This window comes from Melanotaenia boesemani, chromosome 20 (assembly GCF_017639745.1).
Source record: "Melanotaenia boesemani isolate fMelBoe1 chromosome 20, fMelBoe1.pri, whole genome shotgun sequence".
Lineage (NCBI taxonomy): Eukaryota > Metazoa > Chordata > Actinopteri > Atheriniformes > Melanotaeniidae > Melanotaenia > Melanotaenia boesemani.
In genome coordinates, this window is record NC_055701.1 from 5,858,066 (window position 1) to 5,875,927 (window position 17,862).

Genomic DNA, 17,862 nt, shown 5'->3' on the forward strand with positions numbered 1-17,862 from the left:
AAACAGTGTTCACCCTTTTTACATCTGTAGGAAGTAAACGGATAAGCAGCAAATAGACTTTTAATCAATGCATTGAATAACGATCATTGTCATTGAGCACTTTCGCTGCTCTGCAGCATTAAAAAACTGCCAAAGAGGGAAGACAACAGCATCTAAGAGCAGCAGTTCCTGCTGTTGCAATTAAATCTGTGAAGGGTTATGAGGTCATTTACAGACTATTTTTAACCCTTTCTTCTGTAGTAATAAAGATTGTCACAGATAGCTGGTCCACCACAATAAGCTTACTTATATTTTATGCTCACCTCAGCTTAGATAAATGTAAATCTACTGAGAGAATAGTTTGCTTTTGAAGTGGGATTGTATGATGTATTTAGTAAGTGGAAAACATTTGTCCTAGCAAGTTCAGCCCAAAGTCAGACCAAGCAACGCTCAGAGAACCTGCAAGAAAACCCAAAAGCTACATCTCAGACCCTCCATTCCTCATTTAGCATGTTAAATGTTAAAGCTCATGACAGTAAATTTAAAAAAGACTGACATAGTATGGCTTGTTTGGCAGGGTTGCAGGAGAAAGTTTGGGTTTGCAAAGTTGCTCATGCAGTCATGTAAAGCATTTCCAGGCTGGTTTTCTGCGTGTGGTTAAAAACAGCCATGATAGTAAGTATCTAGAGGTTTAAACAGATGAATGTTGAAGCTGAGCTCTTTTATTCTTCATCACAATTTTGTACTGATTCTTTCATGTAATCTACTCAAGCTCATCTGTGGCCTAACAGCATCTTGTTATTCTGAGAAACTATTTCATGTGAAACAGTTTAAATGAATGTGCAATCCAGCAGAGATCTCCCAGCCCTTTCATCTGCTGAGAAGTTTGAGCAGTGGAAGTATGTCACAGCATTCAGCTGTATCCACGCCACATTTTTTTTCATTGTTGGATAAAATATAGGCAAAGTCACTGTCAAGAGTAATGCTCTGAGAAAGCTGCTCCACAAAATTCCCCAGAGAGCAACATTTCTGCTCAGATGTTCAGAAGGAGGGGTGGTTGTTATGCACACAACGCCACTAGCCTGTTGGTGTTTTATTTTGTTTTCCTACTACTATGTGACTTAGGACATGGGAGTTCTTTGGAGGTGGTCTCAGGGGACAGGTGCACCAGTGAGGAACCAGGACCAGGATTAATGTCAGTGTTTTATAATCTGGTAGGATAGCCGCAGGCATACTTGTGTGTTGTATTTCATAGTTTTCCTCTTACCACACACCTAGCTTTTCAGGCTATAGCCCCCAGACTTTGGAATGACTTGCCTTTGTTCCTCCGTGTGGTTGACTCCGTGGACTCTTTTAAAAAGCAGTTGAAGACTATTTTATTTTGGAAAGCTTTATGTTGATGGTTGTTATTTATTTTATAAAATTATTAGTGCTGGGAAATTAAAAAAATTTAATCGTTTCCAAGCAATAATAATTTGGCTTTCGGCAACCTGCGGCTCCGGAGCTACAAATGGCTCTCTGGACCTTCAACAATGGCTCTTAATACATGGCTAAAATGCTAAAGAACTAACTAATGTTTTAAAATATAGATATAATAACAAATGCAGGTTTTTATAAATTTTACTTTTTTTCATGAAATAATTGCATTGAATTTCCACAACATAATGAAACTAAAAGTACCAGTACTATTTTTTTTAATCTTAATTTTTCAACTATAAACGTGTGTGGTATCCACAGAAAGTCCAGAATCTCAGCTAACAACTCAGTAAAACAATTTCTATGCCCACCAAACACAGTTAAGACAGCAAACAATTAAAGACCAGGTATACAATGTCCGAAAAAATATGTAAACACAAATTATGTCTCCCCGTGTCGATAGCATGAACATGGATAAACAACTCCTCTACTGAAAGCTCACATCTCACATCACAAATGTCAGTTATTTTTCTTCTTTCTTAAGTGCCAGACAGAAAACTTCTCTTCAGTTTCATAAACCCGCTCTCTCCTGATTACATCAGATGCACTGCTGCAGCAGGAACTGACATGGAGGAAGAGGCATGGACTGCAAGCCTCTGCATGTGACCAGTGAGCAAGAAGATTAAAAAAAAAAACAAAAAAAAAAAACATGCGTTAGTATGCAGAGGGTCAAATCCCCACTACAACAAAAAGCTGGGTAAACAGATGCTGCCAGACTGTAATATTGCAAACAGCTGACAGGAAGAGGAAAAATGCATCGTACTTCTAGAGTATTAATCCATACAAACTGTTATCAGTAGCTTTATAGCAGGACTTTATGTTGCACTTGTTAACATCAGCCTGGTATACAGCTGCACAAAACCATTCACCTCACACAAGAATTCTCCTACTTTTACTGCTTTTATCTTCTTCTCCATTCAGCATAGTCATCTTTGTCTCTTACCACCAGTTCTCCTGTATGTCTCTATCCTCCAGCTTTCCTTTATTCAGTTCCTCAAACAAAAGCACATTGTTTAAAATGTTAAAGGTTTCCAAGACTGGATTTAAGTCTGTCTAATCAGTTTATTCACACACTCAATGTATTGACATACAAAAGTTGTCATCATGTAAACTGAAGGGGAGTTCAGCTTATCAGTCTATGTTTTTGGTAATGGCTGTAGTAATAAATATATCCATAAATGCAGTGATTAATCACAAAGCTTCCTTCACTGATGGAGTGGTTATTGGTCTTACATGTTACATTTCAGAAGTTCTTAATCTTTTTTTTAAAAATTTCACCATTCCCTCGTAGATAACAGACTGAGCAGCAGTGCAAGACACTCTGTAATTAATGTTTTGACAATTTTTTTAAGCCATTGTGGCATTCTTTCTTTGCAAATTCACTCTCAATAAAATACACAGAGAGGCGAATCCACTAAGTGCTCTCTGCTGCAGCTCTTTGATCTAATTCTATCTGTTTTATGGAGGCCAGACCACTTCCTTCGCTATCTTCCTTTATTAGGATGGACAGGGAAATTAGAGGGATACTAAGGAACGGGAGGACAAGCAGGATCCAGTCCTGTGATTGTAAGCCAAGAAATGATGGTGTTAACCAATTCCCATCACTGACTGCATCATTTCATTGTAAGTGATAGATAAAGGCGGGTAACAGCGAGGCTGCCCCTGCAGGAGCTCTCAGATAATCTGTCAAGCAAACAGACTCTGCTAGTGATTGTTTTTTCTGCTTCAATGATTATGTGTAATTTTCCTCAAGGGTAACCTCCACTGCCAATAGTTTGTGAAGTATATTTTTCCCTTTTAACCATATTACCTGACTGTTCATCATTTATGTTAATCTCTGCTGACTGCTGAAGAGACACAGCTGCAGCTCGGAGTTAAAGTAAATGATACCAGTTCTTGCTTTCCTTGAGTTCATAGTGTGGGAAATGCAGACTTATTTACTTAATGTTCCCACTTGAATTTGTAATTTAATAAACAGAATTATATTAACAATCACACTTAAGAACTGATTTGAGGCAGAAATAAAATTACCATAATTTCCGGTCTATAAGTTTCTCCTGAGTATAAGTTGCATCAGTCATAAAATATGCCATCACGAGGAAAAAATAATAATATATATAAGTCACACCGGACTAGAAGTTGCATTTATTTAGAAATTAATTTCAGGAAATCCAAGACCAAGAACAAACATTTAATTTGGAAAGGCAAGTTATTCAACTACACAATAGCACACGGAACAACAGGTGTCCGGTATGTTAACATAACACTAGTCTCCTTATTACACTTAATAAACACCTGATTAAGGTGCTGAGAAAGTACGACAATGTATACATCACATTTGGCATTTAAAGACACTGACACCACCGCGTGCACCACCCCACCACCATCACCCTTTGCCCCCGCCAAGCGACCTGCAGTAGAACCAGACAGGAAGTTGAGATGCCAGTGCTCTTTTTTTAAAATTGCATTATTTGTAGAGCAGCGTCACATTTTCTGAGTACAATTTCTGTTCTTATTATGGTCTTTAAACGTGTGCAAATATAGACTTCATGTTCATATGGATCCATTTATACATGGCACAAGGATGAAACGACATTCATGCTTGGTGTCGTTTCTCAACAACTCCACCAGCTGCTGCTCGATTACCATTTTCGGCTGAGTATTTTACTACCTGCAGTTTGTAATCTGCAGAATAGGATTTTCTTCTCTGGGGCTTTTTTGTGTGTTCAGTCTTTCTCAGTTGTCTTTAATGTTTTAGTTAATTTTTTCAGTAGTAGAGGAGCAGCAAATACCGTAGTTTTCACAAGCTCAGAGCTCCCTCTAGCAGCTATAGACTGTAATGTTTACTCCATTGCTCATGTCAGTCAGTATTAACATTTAAAAGCATATTATGTATGTATGTATGTATGTATGTATGTATGGATGGATGGATGGATGGATGGACGGACGGACGTGGCTCAGCTACAGAGTCAAAATGCTGCATGAATGCTGCATGTCTTATTTAGCCTCTCGGTACAAGTTCCATCTAATGTTTAGAATTAAATGTCACTTTCAGGACATTCAGTGCTTATTTTTGCCTCCAGTGAGCAACTGCACAGCTTGAAATTTCTCCTTGAAAAGACGAAATGTTCCTGCAGCTTGAGCACACGTGACTTTGAAAGATGCATCTGAGAGGCTTCATTGTTTCCTTATCCACCTGCAATTGTCTGTTTTTATTCTCTGATGCCCTGTTCTTTTTTGTCTCTCTCAGGGAGCATCAGCTGAGCTCTTTCTTCATGCAACATCACATTAACACAATTAAAAGTTTGTAGCTACTGCTAGACGTACTGGAGAAGGTGTTCTTGAACCTTTTTTTCTCCAAAATCTCCCTGGACTCAACCTAACATCCATTGAGCACATGGTCCTCTTTATTATCTGGCTCTTGCAGTGTTTACAAATAACTGTTTGGGGGACAAATTGACATTTTTAAAGATAAAATTAAATGCCAAACTGATTTACTAACCTGCATTTGCCAAAGAAAGTTAACAGAAACAGCTGTTGCACAACTTAACTGATGTGGAAAAAGAAAACTACATCCTGACTCAGTTGAAAGACTACATATCAGGACGTAATGAAAAGAGAGAAATTTGGTTATTATCGTGCCTTAAAAAAGGTTTAATACAACCTAACATGAACATATGACTTATTACATAATGTCAACATTTACAACATAAAATTTAACGGTTTAAAATGTGTAAAACAGTTTGACATGCACGTTACAAACTGCACAAACACTAACAATCTTACTCACAACTTAACAAATGTTAATTTCATGCTTCCTGTGCATACACTTTGTTAAATGCACGTGACTACATCGTCTCACATGTACAGATCAAATAAGATTTGTGCATGCTGCATTCAAGTGTTGGTGAAAAGCTGGGATACCTGGATTTTAACTGGATTTGAGTGTTATTTCCCTTTATAGTTATTTTAATGCTGATACCAATTGGTATTGTATCGTAAGTCTGATTAGTCACCTTTAAAACAATGTGTAACTTGTAAAGATGGTGCTGCTCTCAAAAGAGCAACAGTGATAAATGGGTGGTAACACCCCAAAAATGTACCGAAATCCCTTGTAACAATCTCCTCATTGGTGTTATCTCCTGTTTAAAGCTGCTTGATGGACTGCACCCTTCTATAATAATAAGAAAAAACAACAACAAATATTGCCTATTTTTACTCATTTATTCATTTTCCACTGTCAGAGGCTTCAGTAGTGTGTGGAAGATCCGTACACAGCCACAACAGCATGGCACCTTTTCGTACTGGTCACCAGTCTGGTCACATTTTGCTGTGGGATGACATCCCATTTCTCAACCAGGAGTTGCTGGGGATCAGCCAGCATTACTGTGTTGATCACTGCCATGTGCAAGCTGGTCCCACTTGTGTTTAATTGGGCCGGGGTGATCCCATCCGCTCCCAATTTCTTGAGCTTCTCTGTGATGATCTTGGCTCTGTGGGTGAGAGCACTGTCATCCTGGAAGATGGAGTTAGACCCCAGATGCTGGAAATATGGGATCACCACTAGCTTCACAATCTCATTTTGATATTCTGTCAGTTAGGTGCCAGTGAGGCGCCAAATTATACATCTGTGACTAACACACCTGGCAGCACATTAATCCCAAAACAAGTGTACACCAAGAGAAAAATATTGCATGGGATCTGAACACATTTTTTGAAGGCACTACCCACACATTAGGCTGTGTTACTCATTCCACAGAAACACAATCCTTACCCCACATGCACGGTATACTGCAGATATCTCCACTTATCATAGAACAAATAGAAGAGGCAGGTGTTATACCTCGTTGTAAAGGTGACTAATCAGCCTTTTCAATGGTGTTTAATCTTACTTAATCTGACAGTTAGTATTACTAAAGGGGAAAAGTAATCTAGCAAACATACATCCCTTTACTTTTTTATATAAACCTTAGAGTTGATAAGTATACTATTCACAAAAATCAGGAATATTCAACTTCTGGATGAAGTTTATAGAAAATGTAAAAACTTCATGCTACACTGATGCATCGCAAATGTAGAACATGTACGTAAATAGATTTATGCAACGTTCATTTCTTCACCTCGGTTTATTGAAAGAACAGTGATGGGCATGCAGCATCATAAATAACTTGTGTTAGGTGTGGTCTTGGTCTGATGGTGTCGAAATGGGAACAGTATGATTAAGAGGACTTTCTATGTGAGCATCACTGAACCAGGACATTTAGTGGTTGATTCGAGGTTCAGACACTTCTTTTGCTGGTTTTTTGTGGTTAGAGAACAGCATGTTGTGCAATAAAACATTGAACATAGATTGAATCGAAACGGTGAATTAAGTTAAAGTGTAAATGCTATAGTGCATTTTTAGTACATTCTGACGTCATACGAAAAACTGAATATCCTTAACTGTTTGTGAGTAGTGTATATTTATGGCAGCCACTTCACTTCTCTCTTTGTACCTCGAGCGAGAGCAACATGAACTAACTGTTGACCTCTATCAGAACCAAAAGTCTGATAGAGAAATTATCTGATGTGTGCTCTACAATGCAAAGCACAACAGCAGCATTATAAATGCCTCAGATGGGGATCAGCCTGGTGAAAAATCCCCCTCCTGCCCCTTTGTGAGATAAGGAGTTCTTGGACGGTTACTCACTTCATGTTAGAAAGCTGAAAATGTGATTGGATCAGAGAAATGACACGGCTACTGACAATACTGAATCAATGGCTGGATCTAAATACTCTGCTTTATAGATCAGCCTGGTTTCCATAGTGATATCGCCTATTTAGAGCAAATGTACTGAAATGCATTTTAAATGTGTGTGTGCAGGGCGAGCTATTACAGGAAGGGCGGGCGTGCTATGTTGCCAGTGAAGTGGATGCCACCCGAGGCCTTCATGGAGGGCATCTTCACATCTAAAACAGACACGTGGTGAGAATCCTGCACATTTCAAACTGATCTGAGGATGACGTTTACCGTCTTCTCTGACTCGTCTGAGTTTCCACCTTCCTGTGTCCTTCAGTCTGTTTGATCCCTTTTCTTTTAACTCTGTGTCTGGTCTGGGGCTTGTGCTCTGCTTTCAGCTTTGATAATGTGTTTAATTGATGACTTAATTTGTTCCTAGTATCACCCATTTTCTTTTCTATCTCATAACTAATCTGTCTTCATCTTCTCAAAAGGTCATTTGGGGTGCTGCTGTGGGAGATCTTTTCACTGGGCTACATGCCATATCCAAGTCGCAGTAACCAGGAAGTTTTGGAGTTTGTAACCAACGGTGGACGAATGGATCCACCTAAAAACTGCCCTGGGCCAGTGTAAGTAGCACGGGTGCTAAATGTATTCATCTAATATAGTTCCTTCACTTTAAAAACAAAAAGCTGTTCATCTGTAAAGTGAAAAGCAAATTCTTTATATGCTATCACATTTACCCTGAGAATACGTCCTAAGCAAAACTTTGAAAGACCTTCAGTATAGTAAAGAACTATTACTTTGCACCATTTTGCAGCCTTTATTAAACATTCCAAGTGAAAGTGTGTCAAGCACTATTTTCTGCTTTAGAAACAACCATGGTCCTGTTTTGATCTATTCATTTTAAGGGTGTTGAAAAGCTCAAAGAAAAACTGGAAATCTGATCAACAATGAGGCTATCTACCTGTAGTAGCACACAAGTATTTTATGGTTACATGGAACTATCACGATTGTCCAGTAAAGCTTTTTTTTCCCACTTGATTCTGTTCAAGTCAGCTTTGTTATACAGCACCAATTACAGCACTAAAATCGTCTCAACCAAACACAGAGGTGTCGATCTTCTATTAACTCAATGGAAAATTGAATTGATAGATGTTTTAATTGGTTGGTTCTTTCTTAAATTTATCTAAATTATGACAGTACCGCAGAGCAGTGGGTTGCCATGTTCCGCCACTAAGACAATGGCTAACCTCTGTTGGTAAACAAGGGACTTGAACCCTGGTTCTCCAGACCCAAAGCTACCTGTTACCACTAAGCTACCAATTATCACTGGTGCTAGTCATCACACTCACCATGTGGCCCTCTGTATTGTCTTCTACCAAGAAACCATTATTTCTCACACGACAGTGACTCTGTTTACATGCACACAAAAAATTGTATTACCTGATTTCTGAAGTTATCAGAATATTAAGTGTTCGTGTAACAGCATAATCAGATATCCTTTTTCAGATAGGGGATTATCTACTTACAAGAAATCTGATTAAAACTCTTATACTTCTCCCAATACTGATGTCTTCACTCGGGTAGACCCATATGTCTGATTTTAGTTGTTTGTTTGTTGTTTTCTTTTATCTCTGCATGTTCAAAAAACTACAGAGTCACAGCTTGACCTGAATATAATAGAAAACATAAGTGCAGTGGTGTATGATGTTTGGAGTATAAACAGAGTGAAGCATGTGTAGTCAATTTGGCACCTTATTGGCTCCCACATTAGCAGCTAATGCTAAGACCATAGCACTGCCATGTGCCCATGTGGTACTGTAAAGACCAGATATTTTGGAAAATAAAGTTACGTTATAACATATTTACGTACTCTGACAAAAATCTGATAATGGACTGCAAAATGTGGACAAGGATATTTCGATTAAGATTTTTTTGAATAACACATTTTCATCAGAACAATTTTTACAATTTTGGATTTTGGTGGTCATGCAAACAGGCAAATTTATTTTTGGTATATGTCCAGTCCAAACTGAATTCCGCTACTTGGAAAACCCAAAAAACTGAGCTGAAAATGTCAGAGTTTGTTTCGTTAAAGTCTTTTTTACTAACTAGACAGCTGGATTCCTGCATTTTTAATTGTTACTAACCTCAACTATATTCACTAAATTCTAAACTTAACCCATTAAGGCCCGACCCATGAAGTAATGGTAAGAAACGTCAAATTTTTTTATATGAGGTCTTTATTTGGCCCTTTAACAAAATGTAAAAAAAAATTAACATTTTTTGGAAGGGATATCTACCATTTATTACAATGTGATACATTAAAAATATTATGTGGTTTTCTGCTTCTGGGTATCTATTAGGGGACAGAAGACAAGGGTCAGTTTGTGTTCAACAGGATTTTGAACAAAGTTTATACCATAAATTGAAGCAAAATGTCTCAGAAACTGTATGTAACAAATATGTCACGTTGGGCTCTTATGCGTTAAAGTTGGCCTCGCTGGAGTCGACACTCAGATTAAGTCCTCACCAAAATTACCACGCAGACCATGAGGGCCAGTTGGAGTAGGGTAAAACTGAGAAATGAACATATAAAGCCTCTTAGAAATCAGAAACAGTAACACATAATTCAGAATCGACATGCTAAGCAGCAGAATAATTATCATCCAGTTTTAAAATGTTTGTACGACTTATTTAAATGCAGTACCAAATTCAGCCACTAGACGGAAACAAATGAACAGGTTTACAGGTATAAAAGGGTAAAATGGCATAAAAATATATAGCTAACAAAGCACTAGTGGTTATGTTGCTGACCTCTTGGCCACATCATCCTTGTAAAAGAGACAGTCTGATTTAATCTGGTTAAATAAAAGTTTAATTAAAAAAAGAACATTAACTAAACATTGGTTTAGTACCCAAAAACCTTCCCTCTGTGTGCGGTGAGAGCAAAGCTGATCCTATCTGCATGCCATCATAAATACACCCTCCTATAATCAGCCTCAGCCATTTAACAATCTCTCAAACTGGCAGGAAGTCCTGCTTGAGTTCTGCATGAAACTATCAAAACAGCTATTAAAGAGTATTTAGTCACAATAGATTTATCAGGGATTTGTTAAATAAGCAGATGAAACTGGGCTCTCTGTATCTTCATGGAGGGAGAGTACTTATTTTCTGCTTATGTTTCCACCCTTTCATGCATATCTTTAGGTACCGTATAATGACTCAGAGTTGGCAGCACCAGCCTGAAGACAGGCCCAACTTCTCAACCATCCTGGAAAGAATTGATTACTGCTTACAGGTAAACTGACATATTCAGGCTTAAATGGAAGACATGAATAACTGCAGCTTTACAATCTTACTGTACACCTGCATAAAATGAATATGTATTAGTATAGTGTTAAACCCCTGACTGAACCTCTGTTTTAGGACCCTGACGTGGTGAACATGCCCCTGCCTGTCGAGTATGGACCTGTTGCTGAAGAGGAGGAGCGTGTACCCGTGCGTCCTGATGATCCCTCAACTTCAGCTGTGTTAGTGAATGCCCAGGTGCCTGATGGGGAGGCTCCCCAGCTACCCCCTTCCTATCCTACAGAGGACAGAAGAGGGGAGCACACAGTCATGACGAGCACAGCATCAGAGGCCAAAGCACAGACGTCAGCTCAGCCCCAGCCATGTGTCCACCAGCACCAGCCTCACACGCAGACCTCCATCGCCCTGACGACCACAAACACCTCCACTGCCCCCTCCAAACTCACTGCCAAGGCACCTCATGCCACCGCCCAGCCAAGCTCAGAGGGGGGCCACATCAACCTGGCTTTCGCGCAGGGCCACACACAAGAGAAGGAGGGCCACAATGGGAAAAACACCAGTCTCTGGAATCCAACTTATGGCTCGTGGTTCCTGCAGCAGCAGCAGCAGAGGAAGCAGCAGCAGCAGCAGCAGCAGAGGCAGGGAGGGGTAGGAGGTGCGGGAGGCAGTGGTGGCAGGGTGCCCGGGGAGGGGCAGGAGCATGTGGGCCGGACGGTGGCTGAGGTGGCGGGGGTGCTGGGTCTCCAGCACCAGCACAAGCAATTTCAGCATCAGCTTCAGCAGCAGCACCAACTGCAGCTGCTGCACCATCAGCAGCAGCAGCAGGGTCTCTGCAGGCCGCTCTTACCTCCACCCCCCCCTCCTGCTGCCCAGTCACCCCTGCTTTTAGATTCAGCTGCCTTGCCCCCAGTTCCTCTCTACAGACTCAGACGTTTCCCTTGTGGGAACATCGGATACGGCTACCAGGAGCAAAGCCTACCGATGGAGCCCACCCATGGTAACGCCAACCCCCCTCCACCCCAGCAAGGCACCTCAATGCCCTCCTCAGCAGCCCACCAGAGGGGGACCTCAGTCACTCTGGGACGGTCGGGTATGTCCGAGGACAGCCGCCCACTGCTAGTTACCATGGGGACAGTGCAAGACCCAAGGATGCCCAGGATGGAGGGTCACAACGCCACCGTGCTTTAGCCTGTACAGTTGGTCTTATTTCCAGACTCACAACAAAGAACAGACCATTTTCCACCTCCACAGCTGTCCCACTATCTCGGTTCTCACAGAACCCATCTCTGAAACAGGACATTAGAGGTGTGTTAAAATCCCTAACAGACGCTAAAGCACATCTAAAAGGTTTGGGAGCCAAAATACAGAGTAAAAGATAATTTTAAGAGTTAAAAAAAAAGATATTTTGTTAAGTGCTGGAAGGCTGAGGAATGAGTGAGTAAACAAAGGAAGACTCTCCCTGCTTCTCGTCTGTCAAACTCAACTAACAGGAGGATTGAATCTTTTTATTTTGCCAGACTGCAGACTTCTACACAACCTTTGCAGGCCAGTTTGGCTGTAGCAACAACAACGTTGTCTATGGCCACCAGCCGTGTGTCGGCTCCTCTGCAGAACCCTCACATCGTCCCTCATCCTTTAGAGGGAGCACAGCATTGTTAATAACTTGTAAGAAACTATTTTTCAAGAACATCTCAAAAATCGCTGGATTACAAGAGACATTTATACTAAAGAGGAAAAAAAAATGGGGAAAATAGTTTGGTATTTGCTTGCCTGCTTGTTTATTTATTCATTTGTTTATTTATTATTTGGATTGGCACTATAAATTATTATAAAACATGCCTCTTCAAGTTCAGTTCAAGCAATTAATTTAACATCAACTCACTTACTATATATATATATATATATATATATAGTAATACCCAGCAAAAAACAGCCCCCCCCCCAAAAAGAAAAAAGTCAATGGTAACTTGCGTTACAGGAAATCATTCAACTAAAGATGAGCTTGTCATCATTTCCCTGCTTTGTATTAATGTCAATGCCCTTTTTTTATTACTCTCCTTTTGTACAAAAGTCCTTTAAGTTTTTTTTGTTTGTTTGTTTTGTCTTTAAAGTGATTTTGTTGTTTTTTCACTGTGTGACCTTTAATTATTTTTATTCTTTTGGCCATTTTGTTTGGATACAGCGGATATTCCCAAATTAAACTTACTCTTTGGTTATCTATCCCAAAGCACTCCACTGTCTTATGTATATTCACATATTTTATCTTTTCTATTACAGGATGGGTGGTATTTGTGAAATACAAATGAGTGGAAACTTTAAAAACAAACAAAAAAAAAACTGCTTTTCCATCACATGTGAATGAAACCCTGACCAGTCTGACTCTCATCAAGCACATTGTGTTGACATGAGTCTGTGTTTAAAGTCCACTTTTCTTAAAAAAATCTATCAAATGTTGATATGAAGATAAAAGAAGATATTTTTTAAGCTTTTGCTTGACTGTATTTGGCAATCATGTCAGTCCATCTGCTGTAAAGAGACAAGCTGTGTCATGATGCTCAGTGGTTAAGAAAATGCATTTCTGTGAGCAAAGAATGAGCAAGTTGAATATTTGCTAATGAAAACTGTTTTGCTTTGTCTCCAGTGCCTGTGTTAAACCACACTGACTCTGTTTCTCTTCACAGCTCATATCTGTCGTTTGATGTAAAAAGACCAGCCGCACCTGTAAATGTTGTAATTATAATGTATTGTACAATGGCTCTGGTTAAAGCTGTACATTGCCCTTCAGAAGACATTAGCCAAAATGAATAAATTACTATAAAATGGCTGCAATTGTCTGTTTTCTTTCAGGTTGGGACAAAACAATTGAGAGATGATTGATGATGATAGAGCAACTCATGCAACTGTAGCAGAACTACCAGGGTACTACGTGTACTTCTCAAAGAACAACAGATCTCCAGGACACTGTGCAAGTTTTATTGATGAATTTTCTGAATTATTATACTATGATGGATAGTAATGACAAAATACAAGAAACATTTCTTCTATACTGGATATGTTTGGCCTGTGTTAACATATAAAATAACCCACCTTTGAACCTGGTTATTTCAAAAGGTCTTATTTCCTTTGTTGCGATCACTAACTTGGCATTATCTCACCATTTTTTTTTTTTATTCTGATTGATTTACTGATCATTCAGAATGTTCAAACAACCAGCTTCTCAGCAAAAAAGAGGTACATTAATAAAATAATACAGGCTCAGTTTATCGAGGTCATAGGTATAATACCAACAATGAGTGCAATAAGAATCAAGAGTACCTTGAGCAAACAGAAAACACCATTAAGAACTACCACCATGGTCACAAACTTAAAGGGAAAGCAGTAAAGCTGAACATAAGTGGAGGAAAACAAATCTTCAAATTCTCTATGAGCTGTACCAACAAAGCCTGCGTAATTATAACAATGAGCTGTGCAAGGCCAGAGAGCTGCATTCATCTGAAGTGATTAACAAGAATGTCAACAATTCTCTCGCTCTGTTTGCTTTGATTGAAAAACTTACAAATTCTCAAAAAGTTCAGCCCACAGCTCCTTTCCACCGAGAAATGCAATGAATTTGCCAACTTTTATAGCAAAAAAAAAAAAAAACAATCACACTAAATATTAATGCAACACAGTCAAACAAAAAACTAGTCAGTCTAAAACCTAGACACACGCTCTGAAAATCACTAAACAAGTTCGTAACCTTGGAGTGTTGATGGGCTCAGATTTTACTTTTACCAAAGCAGCTTTTTACCAACTCAGAATCATCATCAGAATTAAAAGTTTTGTCCCCCAAAAAGATCAAGAAAAAACTCCATGAATTAATCTCCGGTAGGCTGGATTACTGTAATGGTTTTAACAGGACTTCCCAAAAAGAGTATTTAACATCTGCAACTAAAATCATTTCCACTTGCCAATTTCTAGAACATGACGATGAGTTCACTTGACTCCAACGGCCTCCACAGCCACCAGAAATCCAGTAGAGCAGCTTTGAGATGTGGTGGAACGGGAGATTCTCATCATGGATGCAGCAAACCTGCAGCAACTGTGTGATGCTGTCATGTTGATATGGAGCAAAACCTCTTAATGCAGTTCTGGAGGAAAAGGGACTCCAACCCGGAACTGGCAAGAGGATCTAGCATAAAAGTGTCTAAAAAAAAAAAAAGCATAAACAACCACCAACAATGATGATTCCATCTTTCCTGCCAGAGGTTGTATTTATAACATTTATTTTACTGTATTTATTAGTTCAAAGATAACCACCTCTCATTTCTTTCCTATAATTTAACACATTCACAGGTATGGATCTCTGCCTCTTTCACTAACTCGTCAAATATTCACTGTCTCTACATCTTCTCCACCTCCACTCAGAATGTCATTTTCTAGCTAGCGTCATGTGATTTGTCTTTCTGTTCAATGGTATGTATTTTAGCACCCATAACACCATTTCCTCTTACATACAGTTCTACAAAGGTTAAAAGTGCTGATTTCAAAGAGCATCCATCCAACAGAAACCAACAGAAAGAATAAAGAAACAGAAAATACTATTTGCTTCTCAGATGTGGAAGCAGTGTGATGGCTCAATAAGACTCCTGACTTCTTTAGGATTACAGCAGAGCTGAAAATAAAGGAACAAAAAGGGCAGGAAGAGTTCAGGTCTCCGTGGACATGCATGAGAAAAATCAAACAGTGCTTATAAAGATGCTAGACTTGTTCAAACTGACATTCAGTCTGACCTTAGATCCAAGAAGAGGTGTTGAAATTCAAGAATGTTGTTTTGAGGCAACAAGCTCAGTCCATTTTCACCAAGCTTACACAAAGCGTCACAATGGAAGGTTTTGTCAGACAATGCTGCGTAATCTGTCCTGGCTGTTCTGCTGACTGCAGGGCATCTGCTGGTTTTAACCTAATTGTAAAGTTACAGCCACAAGTTAAGTTCAGAAAACCACTTCTTCCTCGGCTGCCTTCATCCTGCATTCTGACTGACTTCCACTGCATCACAGAACCCAAAGCCCAGACACACAATAACAATCATTTTACTCAGTTTATCCTGATTGGGACATTGGGATGCTGCATTTTACAGAGATGGGTATGGATGGTGACTGATATGCCCGGGGAGCAGCTGGGGGGATTTAAGAGCTTGTTCAAGGACCCACAGTGGTTCACCTCTTTAGCCACATTGAGGACTTGAGAGTGGATCCCCCAGACCCAAAAAAGCTGAAGTATGGAAAAAGTCAACATTTATTACTTCTAATACCAAGCACAGTTTGGAATGGATGGTGGCCGTCAGTGGCCAAAATTCTTCGTTTTCATCTGTATGTAGATCTACTTCATAAATTGTGCACATGTGTGTCTTCTTCTATGTGCCTTTTAAGGCGTTACTTATCCCAAACAGTGCTCTAACATCTATCAAACTGCAATTTTAAAAGGTCAGACACACTGAGTTGTTTGTCCATTCAGAGACACCGTAGTAAAAATGGTGGCACAAACGTGGTAGCTGCTATGTATGTAGATGTACAGCTAGTTGATATAAATGGCTCATTCTTAGTTAATAAAAACATGTTACTTTGGTAAAGTGATTAAATAGAAACAGTTTTTATTGACAGGTTAGATTCTTCTCCTTTGATTTTGTTAAGCGCTGCACCATTAAGCTTAAACAGCATTACTGAAATAAAAACGCAAAGCAGAGTGGTGAGGCTGAGGATGAGGATGGTGGTTCTTGTATCTCACTGAAGGGAAGAGTAAACTGGCCCGAATCAGAAGCTGGTTTGGAGAGACAGCCATACATCGTTCATGCAGGCTTCCATATTAACAGACTGTTTATAAAGGTTGTAGGTTTTATTTATTTATTTTTCTTTGGAAAGGTAGTAGTAATTAAACAGGATTAAGCACAGTGAGCTGGTCATTACTGCATATAAACCCCGACAAAGGGAACACAAACCCCAGCAGGATTATCCCTGTACTGAAAATGTGTACAAATATAGAAGCTTGTGTAGCTGCCAGTATGTATTAATTACAGAAAGTAAACTGAATTCCTCAGGTTCCAGCTGTTCCAGCTGCTGTCCATCATGCTAAGAAGCCGAGCAAACTTACTTCATGGTTTCACTGTTAACATTCGTCTCCCATCAGAGATCACCTTCACTAATGATACAAAGTACTGGGGGCAACTGAAACATCACTACGATGTACAGTTTTTCATTTTTTCATTCTACAAATGATTTAAACCTGCTAAGGTGACAATTAAACATCTGCACAGTTAGCAGCTGTATTGTGAAATCTGCATTCAGTGCTCAGAAAAGTAAACAATAAACTCTTTTAGAAAAAGTCTCCATCTGACCGCTCTACTGTATCTAATAATGCAATGAACCACACACGTCTCATACCTGAAGAATTTTACAGATTTGTAATATTCTTATTTTACTACAGCTGAATGATGCGACACATCTGTTAACATTTTTAATAAGTTAACTTTTAACCACATAACAGTCACACAGGCAAATATTCACTTATCAGTTTTATTGATTATGAAAGCAATTTAATTACACAAATTTCAGGCCTAAAATATATTTTTATTCTTTTTTTTCTTATTCTTACATTTGTCTGCGAATTAAATGATGATATTTTGCCCGGATATGATCGCTTTTGGCTCTAAAAAGTGTAAATATTGATAGCAGAATGTCAAATTTGAAGTTTCAAACCAGTGGGTTATGTTTACGGTGGTTACTTCCACTTCTCGTATAGTCTGTGGTTTTCTTACATGAAACAATGACAGTCATATTAGGCTGGTTTTCAGTGACTTGTATCTTACTGCCTTAATAAAAATAAATGAACAAAAGATAAAACAAAATGTTAAGTCAATCTGACATTATGTAAATTGATCAGATTAAATCCTTCTGACAAACATCCACACTTCAAATATAGAAACCAGAAACAGCAAGAAAAAAGGAAATGTATGAGTTTGATATCATTAGTAAAATCCAATTTATTCATGCTCCAATTTCAGAGTGCAGAAACTTCAATTTATAGATATGTCTACTAATGAAATTAAAATGTGACAAAAGAAAAATCTAAAGATACTTTCATATAAAGGAGAAGCTATTTTCATATGAAAGAAAATGTGCATTTCACATTTGTGGCAGATATTTCAGACAACCATGGGCTCGGGCCACCTCTGCTGTTCAATCACAGGGGGCTCGATCAAACGGATCAATGAGAGAAGGCCACTGGAGATTGTGCAGCTACTGTTGAGGCCTACACGCCCTAATTGGATGCTGCATCAGTGTTTTACTAAATAGCAGCCATGTTTTCCACACTCACAATCAATGGCTTATTCTTTG

General features: G+C 39.0%; 1 protein-coding gene across 3 annotated transcripts in view; it reads left to right on the plus strand.

Annotated features, from left to right (window-relative positions):
• The window catches only part of alk (ALK receptor tyrosine kinase), a 478,089-nt gene extending 464,778 nt beyond the window's left edge, over window positions 1-13,311 (plus strand). For all 3 annotated transcript variants that reach the window (XM_041971293.1, XM_041971294.1, XM_041971295.1), the window contains 4 exons: window positions 7,319-7,420; window positions 7,669-7,803; window positions 10,388-10,478; window positions 10,607-13,311. In XM_041971293.1, the coding sequence (XP_041827227.1) occupies window positions 7,319-7,420; window positions 7,669-7,803; window positions 10,388-10,478; window positions 10,607-11,677 (1,399 nt within the window). In that variant the 3' untranslated portion in view covers window positions 11,678-13,311. The remainder of the gene's footprint in view (window positions 1-7,318; window positions 7,421-7,668; window positions 7,804-10,387; window positions 10,479-10,606) is intronic.
• The last annotated feature ends 4,551 nt before the right edge of the window (window positions 13,312-17,862 follow it).